The 8,497-nt window shown below is 55.3% G+C and overlaps 2 protein-coding genes across 2 annotated transcripts in view; both read left to right on the top strand.

Annotated features, from left to right (window-relative positions):
- FA2H (fatty acid 2-hydroxylase) overlaps nucleotides 1-1,034 on the top strand; it is a gene marked incomplete at its 5' end in the record, with an annotated part of 1,946 nt that extends 912 nt beyond the window's left edge. Inside the window, 2 exons of the mRNA XM_010169075.1 lie at nucleotides 4-92; nucleotides 955-1,034. Of these exons, the coding sequence (XP_010167377.1) occupies nucleotides 4-92; nucleotides 955-1,034 (169 nt within the window). The remainder of the gene's footprint in view (nucleotides 1-3; nucleotides 93-954) is intronic.
- Nucleotides 1,035-3,556: 2,522 nt separating this feature from the next.
- Nucleotides 3,557-8,219, top strand: MLKL (mixed lineage kinase domain like pseudokinase). The gene is made up of 10 exons (XM_010169074.1): nucleotides 3,557-4,013; nucleotides 4,196-4,309; nucleotides 4,413-4,587; nucleotides 4,696-4,793; nucleotides 4,927-5,062; nucleotides 5,567-5,651; nucleotides 6,071-6,219; nucleotides 6,420-6,469; nucleotides 6,920-7,060; nucleotides 8,167-8,219. The coding sequence occupies exons 1-10, from the start codon at nucleotides 3,557-3,559 to the stop codon at nucleotides 8,217-8,219; spliced, it is 1,458 nt and encodes a 485-aa protein (XP_010167376.1).
- The last annotated feature ends 278 nt before the right edge of the window (nucleotides 8,220-8,497 follow it).

The following is an 8,497-nucleotide window of genomic DNA, read 5'->3' as shown; positions in this document are numbered from 1 at the left end:
TTCCCTCCACTACGGCTCGCCAAAGGAAGGCACCTACCTGTACGGGCTGAAGGCTTATCACATCAAGCACCACTTTGAACACCAGAAATCAGGTAGTGCCACCGGAAGCCCAGCCTGCCTGCGCCTGGGCACCTGCTGCTGTGAAATATTTGATGTTTGGGATTCGGGGTGGGGAAACCCAAGAGCTGTGTTGCTGGGGAAGTGATGTACGAGGTGCTGCAGCTCCATGAGACACGTTTCTCAGCCCCAAGTGTGAGGTGGGGGAGCCGGCAAGGAAGGCAGCAGTCCGTCTTGCTGGTGGGCACTAATGCCACCCAGGGATGCCAGGGCGGAGGGACAGTCCCCATGGCACCGGGATGTGGGTGGCTGTCCCTGCCCGGGGCAGCATCTCCTCCTGCCAGGAGGTGTTGGCGGACGGAGGGGGAGGTCTCGGGCTTCCCTGGGTCCGCCCCACACCTTCCCCAGCCTGGCACTTGCTCAACCGGTGTTGGCGGACGGAGGGTGAGGTCTCGGGCTTCCCTGGGTCCGCCCCACACCTTCCCCAGCCTGGCACTTGCTCAACCTGCCCTTTGCCCGGTTTCCTAGGAGAAAACACCCCATCCAGATAAGCTATCATCTGTGGGGTGGTGGCATGGCCCTGCCAGCTCCTTCTGCTCTTCCTCCTCACCCTCGCCTTGCCTTCCTCCCTCCCGGAAACGTGGGTGCTCCTCTCTCGCCAGCCTCTCCAGAGGGACTGCCTGGCCCCAGCATCGCTGTCAGCCATTGTCACTTTTGCACCCAGCTGGGTGACATCCCATCCCAGCCATGTGTCCCTCATGCCAACTGCTTACAGCCCTGCTGCTCTTGGTGACGGTGGCACCGGCTCCGTTAACGTTGAGCAAGCTGCACCCTCTCCCCGGTGCCATCCCGGTGACGGCCGTGCTGCGGGCTCAGCGCTCTCTCCCCTGCCCACAGGCTTTGGCATCAGCACCCGCTTCTGGGATCACCCCTTCCAGACGCTCATCCCTGAGGAGACCTTCAAGAAAGAGGACTGATGGCCCCGGCGTGGTGCCCAGCTGCTGGCTCCATCCCTCCCAGGCTGGGGCTGCCATCCCTCCCAGCCCTTGGGGAGGCTGGATGGCCTCTGCCCCCTTCCCGGGGGCTGTGCCACAGCGGTGGCCCCACACCAGAGTATCTCTGTGGTGTGCTGTGGTCCAGCTGTAGCACTGCCAAGGGGGCCGGGGGGGGGACACAAGGATGCAGGGAAAGGGGAGGAGGAGGTTGTGGGGCTCCTGCCCTTTCCTCGCCACCCTCCCGCTCCAGGTCACAGATGCACGGGCAGGTCTGCTGCCTGAGAGATGAAGTGCCTGATGCCACCCTCCCTCCCTCCTCCACCCTGACACCTCAGCAGAGCCCCCCCAAGCCCTGCCGGGGTGTCCCCTCCCTGGGACATCCACCACGCTGCAGTTAACCCCATCACCTAACTTGTGCCGAGGAGCTTCCGTATCCCGGGTCCTTCTGCCGGCCTGATCCCAGCACAGGGTTTTCTTGGCCTGCGGCCCTTGGGGTGGGGATCACACAGGTCTGGATTTTGCCTTTTTCTAACCAGTGCACCCATATCTCTCTGCCAGATTTATCAAAATCATGTTTTTTGTAGACATTGGCTACTTGAAACTCAAACTCCAATGAACAGAATTGCTACCAGATGCCTTTTTTTTTTTTTTTGCTGATCCTGTGATTTTTTTTTTTTTTCCTAATGTTTACTGCGAATATTTAAAGGTTTGGAATAAAGTTATATGTAAAACTGTAGACACTACAATTGTAAATAAACTGTATATTTTGAAAAATAAAGCCTTTTAAAAACGTATCCCTTGGGGCTGCTCTCACCTTCTCCCACCCTCGGTGCGTCCCCTCCCTGGGTGCTGCGGTACCTCGCGGTCGTGTTTCTCGGCTCCCTGTGCTGACGAAAGCTGTGCCATTGACCGCGGTGGTGGCGAGGGACATTCTCTTTGTGGGGGAAATCACAGCAAACCTGCGTGACCCCGAGCTCTTTGGTAAGCAGAAGCTGGCTGGAGCCTTCACTCACTTCTCCGAAGTTGGGCAACACCACCACGTGCTGTCTCATCCTTCCCAAAATGAGTCTGGCCCTCTGACGAAGCCAACCGCAAAGCTTCCTGGGCTCCTGGCAGAGGTCAAGCGTGGTTTCCAGCACTTCCTTTGATGCTGGGGGGGTCCTGGGGTTGAAGGGATGGGGAGAGGAGCGGGAAGTCCCAAAGGACCAGCACTACTCCTGTGGGATGGGTGTACAGTGAGGGTCCTGCTGCCTGGCGCAGGAAGCTCAGTTGGGGATGTTGAGGGTGTTGGTGTGCTGGACAAGCTTTGTTGGAGCTGGTGGCACAGCAGAAGGGGTCAGAGTGCTCAGAATATCAGTGAGTGTCAATATGGGGGGCACAGCCTCCCCCCACCCCCTTCTTCTTGAGGTGTTTCCTGCAGGCAATTCCTTCTTCCAGCAGATAAAACCCAGCACGGGGGGGATACAGCTCCCTGGCCTCTTCTTCCGTCACCCCAAGCAGCTTTCTGGGAACGGGGGGACAGGGTGGCATGGGAAGCCACAGGAGGTTGCACAATGTCCCTTCCGCTGCCTGTGGGAGCAGCAGTGGGGGGAAGCACCCTATAAACGTGCGTTTGTCCTGCCGTGCCTCTCCAGTCTGCGGAGGCAGCCGAGGCGGAGGCGAGCCAAGCGGAGCCAGGTAAACCCCGCTGATTCAGCAAGCGGAGGAGCTTCTTCCTTGGAGGCCACGTTGGAGAGAGCCTGAAGAGGAAGGAAGAGTGGCTGCAGCTTGTTTCGGGGTGCGTTTCTGTCTCATTTCCAGCTGGTACAGCCCAGCACCTCTCTCTCGGTGCTGGCTTCATCAACAGCGTGGGGGGCTGCTGCTAATTTCCTTGCAAACGGGGCAGTTTTGTGTCCCTGCTGCCTGGACATGGGCTGGGGAGCAGGAACCACCCCTGCGGGGGTGCTGAGCATAGAGAAAGACTTTGATTTAATATCTTAAGGGGAAAGATATAGAAAGCTTAGGGCTGTGAAGGGGTGAAAGCTCTTACTGGGTGGGTGATAATCAGCTAGAAATGAAAATGGATCTTTATGGTCAAAGATGTAGGCTCTGCAGGCAGGACTCTGGGTTGGCGTGGGGCTGGTGCTGGGGAGCGCTGCCCCCTTGGGTCATCACTGACCCTGCTCATCTGTGTTTACTCTCTCTGGGCATGGCTAACACTGAATTAATTGACATAAATCAAGCCAAAACTTCTCTTGTTAATGTGGAGAGAGATGTGCCAGTGCCTGGGTGCCCCCATGTCTCTGGGAGCTCCTGCTCCAGCCTGCAGCAGTGGCCGTGATGCCGGGTGAAGCAGCAAAAGGAGGAGACTTGGAGGGTGGTGTGACATGTTATGGCTGTTCCTTAGGGTGGAAGGAAGGTGTGGAACATCTGCATCTGGTTGATCTCCCAAGTGGTGCCTGAAGCTCACCTCCACCAGACCTTGCCAGCCCACATCCCCAGTGGTCAAGTCCTTTGCTGCAAGCATGGACATCGTGGAAAGGGTCTTCTCCGTGGCCCAGGCCATCCACGCCCAATTTGAGCAAGTGAAGTGCTGTAAGCATCAGTGCCAGCGCCTCGTGGAGCGCATCCAGATCCTGCTGGAACCCGTGAGGATCCTCAGGGCTCAGCCGGCAAATCACATCTCCCACCATGAAGAGGAACTGTTGAAGAAGCTGCTCCGGGCACTGGGGGAAGCCCAGAAACTGGTGACGAAATACAGCCAGACCAGCTGGATCCAGAAGTTCCTGAGAGCCCACAGTGCCGGCGAGGAGTTTGTCTGGGTGAGCGAGAGCCTGGAGGACATTGCCCAGGGGCTCTCACTCCTGCTGCAGGCAGAGCAGAAGCAGGCTTTCCTCGAGGCTTTCCAGGCAAAGATCTGTCGCAGGCAGGATGCTGAGGACCTGAAGGACGACAAGGCTTTCTTGGACCAGGTGATTGCCAGTAAGTGGGCATCTAACAAACTCTCTTTCCCTTTTTTGGCACCTCTCCCCAGCTGCTGCCCAGCTTTGGCTTGATGGCCATGGCCAAGGAGAGCCAGAGACACTTAAACCACCAGAAAAGCTAACCACATCAGTCCTGTGTGTTCATCCAGCAGCCCCAGCTCTGCACATTTCTCTCCCCAGGTACTGAGGAGCCCAAAGACATGGACAGGGAGATCTACATCGACAGGCAATGTATGGAGAGCAAGGTAGACTGGATGCAGAGTGAGCTGAACAAAATCGTGCGCGTGATGGAGTGTAAGTCAGCGCTGCACCTCTAGGCACCCTGTGCGCTGTGTCGTTGCACCCCAAGCCCAACCTAACATGTCCCTCGTTCCCTCCTGGCACATGGCTGGAGCAGGTTTGAAGAAGGTCAATGTTGGTAAAAGAGAAGACATCACCGAGATCCAGCGGGACCATCTCACCTTCTACAGACACCTGCAGGACACCGAGAGCTATGACCTCTACGAGGGCGAGTACCTCAAGTACCCTGTCGCCATCAAAACCTTCAAGAGGCCACTGACCACTGACCCGGCGTGAGTTGTCCTGGGCAGGAGCGACATGGGGCAGCCAGGAGAGAAGTGTGGCATGGTGCCGTGTCACACCTTGCTCTGTGGGCCTCACAGTGTTGTCCCTATCTGCAGGAAGGTGAGAGACATCTTTGAGAAGGAGATTCAGACCCTGAAGAAGTTTGAGTCTCCAAATATCCTGCGCATGTACGGGATCTGCATTGAGGAGAAAGGTAAGAGGTGTCACATTAATGTCACCCTTTCCCTCCCCTGCCTGTCCCCAGCGTTAGCTAGTGGCAGGTGTGTTGTTGTGGTCCTCTCCCAACGGGTGGCACAAGGTGGGATGCTCAAGGTTTTGCCTTGCAGATGGAAGCCCCTGCTTCTCCATCGTCATGGAGTACTGTAAGCATGGGACGCTGCGGGACGTGCTCACCAAGCAACGGCATCTCTCCTGGGAGGTCCGCATTCGGATGGCCCTGGGAGCTGCCAGAGGCCTTTACAGGTGAGCTCCTGCCTAAATCAGTGGGTAAGTCCACCTGGTGATCCACAAGCCACGCTCAGCTTCCTAGTATCTTTCAGTAAGCAGTGGTGTCCTGTTAGACAGTGTTTCCACCACCTTGGGACACTGGGATGGGAGGCTGGTGAAGAGTTAGGTGGTAGGTTTGGATGCAGTAGCGCCCATCTCCCATGGTCACTGGCCCCTACATCTGGCTTCCAAGGTCTGGAAGGGAGAAACCCCCTTCCCTGCACGCGTAGGGCAGCTTCAGGAGCATGCTGCAGCATGGCCAGTGCTTCCTATGGTCCTGCTCCTCCACAGGGCTTGTTATTTTGCCTACAGTGGCTCTTTCAGCAGCTGCTGGAAAGGTTGGCTTTGGAGGGGTTGTTCCCCCAAAAACGTTAGTCCACCAAGACAGGAAGAGAGCTGCTGGCTTCTCTGGGTGCAAGCCAGTCCAGCCCCTACAAGGTGGGGATGGGTCCATCACCAGCATGTGTTGTGCGGCTGTAGGTTGCACCAGACAGAGGAGAAGTCCCGACTCCACGGCTGCATCTCCAGTAGCAAGTTCTTGTTGGCCGAGGATTACTGCGTGAAGGTAAGGACCACACCTGGAGAAGCTTTGGGAGTTGTTCATGTTTTTGTGGATGTCTTTCACCACCACCACTGAAGGGAATTATGACCGTCCAGAATAACCCCTGGTGTAGAGTCATCTCCCCTGTCACCTTAGACACAACATCTCAGTCTGTCATTATCTCTGTTTTATCATCAGTAAAGTGAGTGTTTCTGAGCCATCCACCCTGGGATGAGCTGAGGGTAGGGAAATTCTGCCTCCACCTATGGTTTTGCTTGTGGAAAGAGCCACGTGCTGGGCAGCACACATTTCTGCATGCCAGCCTTTGCTGCCCAGGGCACCTCGCTCTGTTTTCTCTAGCTCAGGGTGGTCTTCAGCTGTGCTACAGGTTTCTGCAGACTGTGTTTCTACCACTTCTCCCTCTCTCTCATTCTCTTAATCAGCTGTCAGGATTTGAGCTGTGTGAAACAGAGTCATCCATCAAGAGGAAAGCCAAGAAGAACTGGAGACAAGTCTCTATGTTGGCTTATGTTGCCCCTGAGAACCTGAAAGACATCAACTACCCCTACAAGAGGCCCTGTGAAATATACAGGTGTGTCTGTCCTTCCTGGGAGAGATGCCTGGAAGCAGGCAGATGTCTGGCAGAGAAGCTGTTGAGCTATGGAAGAAGGCCAGGTTTAATCGGACACACAAGCAGCCATTTGCAGTTGGCATAGGCCAACAGTCCCCTCCATTAGGAAGGAGTAGAAGGTGGTAGAATCAATGCTGACACTCTTGCTTGTCTTCTTCCAGCTTTGGGATCGTGCTGTGGGAGATTGCAACCTCCAAAATCCCATTTGAAGGTGAGACAGAAGTATCTCTTTTTTTTTTGTAAGAGCTGCATGCTCCCTGCTCTGTCCGGGAGCAGCCCATGGCATAGGGGTCCCAGTGGCAGTGTCTGGTGTGCCTGGCTCTGCCCATCAGCTTCATGGCTCCTCGTGGGACTCCAAAACAGTAAAGCATTTCAGCGATGTGCTTAAACCACAAATATACAAGTAATTTTTGTCTCTATTTGATGTTCCTGTGCATTGAAGCGTAAACACACCTCCTTGCTCCACTGGAGCCCAACGGTGTCATGCCAAATACAAGGGGGTTCATTGCAGACACAGTTTGGGTGGCTTCTCTGCTGGCTTCTCCATACCATAGGGTGCAGGAAGGCTCTTGGCATGGCTTTGCATTGGGTTTCCTCCCCAGCACCCTCCTGTGGCAGCAGAGATCTGTCCTGATAAGTTGTTTGCACACATGTTGTCTAGGCTGCACTCCCCAGGAGATCATCGAGAAAATCTGCAACCAACATTACCGGGACCCTGTTGGGGAAGATTGTCCCACAGAGCTGCGGAAAGTCATTGACCAGTGCCGGGCCTTTGTCCCTTCCCAACGCCCTTCTGCCGAGGGTAAGTGTCCTGGACACCTGTTCCCTGATCCACAGGTCCCTTGTATCCCCCCAACAGCTGCCTCACGGGTCATTTTGCCCCTTATTTTCCAGATGAATTTGTCTGGCTTTGTGTTTCAGGATCCCTCCTTGACCTACCTTCTTATGTTAATGACTCCCATAATACCAAACCTCTCTTTCTCCTGTAGTGTGACAGTCCATACAATTAACATTTATCCAGCCTTGACAATAATCACCAGGCTCTTCAGTTGGCATCACATAAGAGTAAACTTTTTCTCTGAGACAAGGACTGAACTGGGAGCAGAGTGTGTGGGTTAATCCCCACGCAGGTCCTGCAGGTCCTGTAAGCAGCAGGAGCAGTCATGACACGACACAGGAATGTTTCCTGCCTTGGGCTTGAGCAATTGCAGTCTTGGAAATTGCTCCATGGCAGGGAAGATTCGCTGTGTTTGAGGCTGTTCTGGGTCTGATCAGATAAATAATTGATCCCCCTCGTAGGATTTAACAGAAAAGGCAAGAAAATACAGAGGAATCTTTCTGGTGTGCTTGAAGGCTGAGGTTGTATCCTTCCCTCAGTTCATCTCCCAAGGGGAGACAGCTTCCTTCAAACTCACCCACCCCATCCTATGGAGATGGTTTCCATACAAGAAATATGGAAAATGTGCTTAAGAAACCACCCAGCTCCCGCTGTGTGTGCCACACTCTGTGCCTCCATCTCCCAGCAGCAGCTCCCCAGCAGAGCCTGCTGCAGGGAATGGCCCTGGCTGAAGTGAAAACACTAAAATAATCAGGAGACCTTGGCTGCACTGAGAACGTAGCACATCTTTATTACTCTAATCCAACATCCAGCCGTGCCCGCGTGGTGCTGAGCTGGGAGGACGTCTCCTCACCGCCGATTCCAGGCGTTTTTCTGCATACATGGCTGCTTCTCTTTGGGCAGTGCTCACCTGCTGCTAACGCTGCCCAGGCACACCGGCCTGAGGCCAGAGGGACTTCACGTCCCGATGGTTATCAGTGAGGGAAAGTTCTCTTCTCATCCAAGGTGGGAAAAAACAAACCCTACCACAAATATTCTGTTTTGGTTAACGCCATCCCTGTGTTTTGCAGAGATTGTAGACTCGCTGGCTGACCTGGAGAAAAGCAGAAACCAAGGGAGCTAACTGCGGAAAGCGGGGCGGTGACCGAGAGCAGCCACGCGCCTCGGCAAGCCAGCCAAGTCCTTCCTCCTGCCGGCTAAAGCGCCCTGCTCGCCCCCCTTCCCCGCCTTCCGAGAGACCGATCGCTCCATACACCTGTGTTTGTTTCTGTACGGGGGATGCTTCACCTCTCCAAGGGACTGTGCATGGCTTCGCCCCTGAGGGGGCTGAGGGCACCTCGCCATGGGCGCTTCCCCTAAGGGGCTGCCCCAGGGGGCACAAGGGGATGTCGGTAGGAACCT

Source organism: Antrostomus carolinensis, unplaced genomic scaffold (assembly GCF_000700745.2).
Source record: "Antrostomus carolinensis isolate BGI_N321 unplaced genomic scaffold, ASM70074v2 scaffold27855, whole genome shotgun sequence".
In the NCBI taxonomy this organism is placed as follows: domain Eukaryota; kingdom Metazoa; phylum Chordata; class Aves; order Caprimulgiformes; family Caprimulgidae; genus Antrostomus; species Antrostomus carolinensis.
Note: the sequence above shows the minus strand (reverse complement) of the source record. Positions and strands in the feature narration are given on the sequence as shown.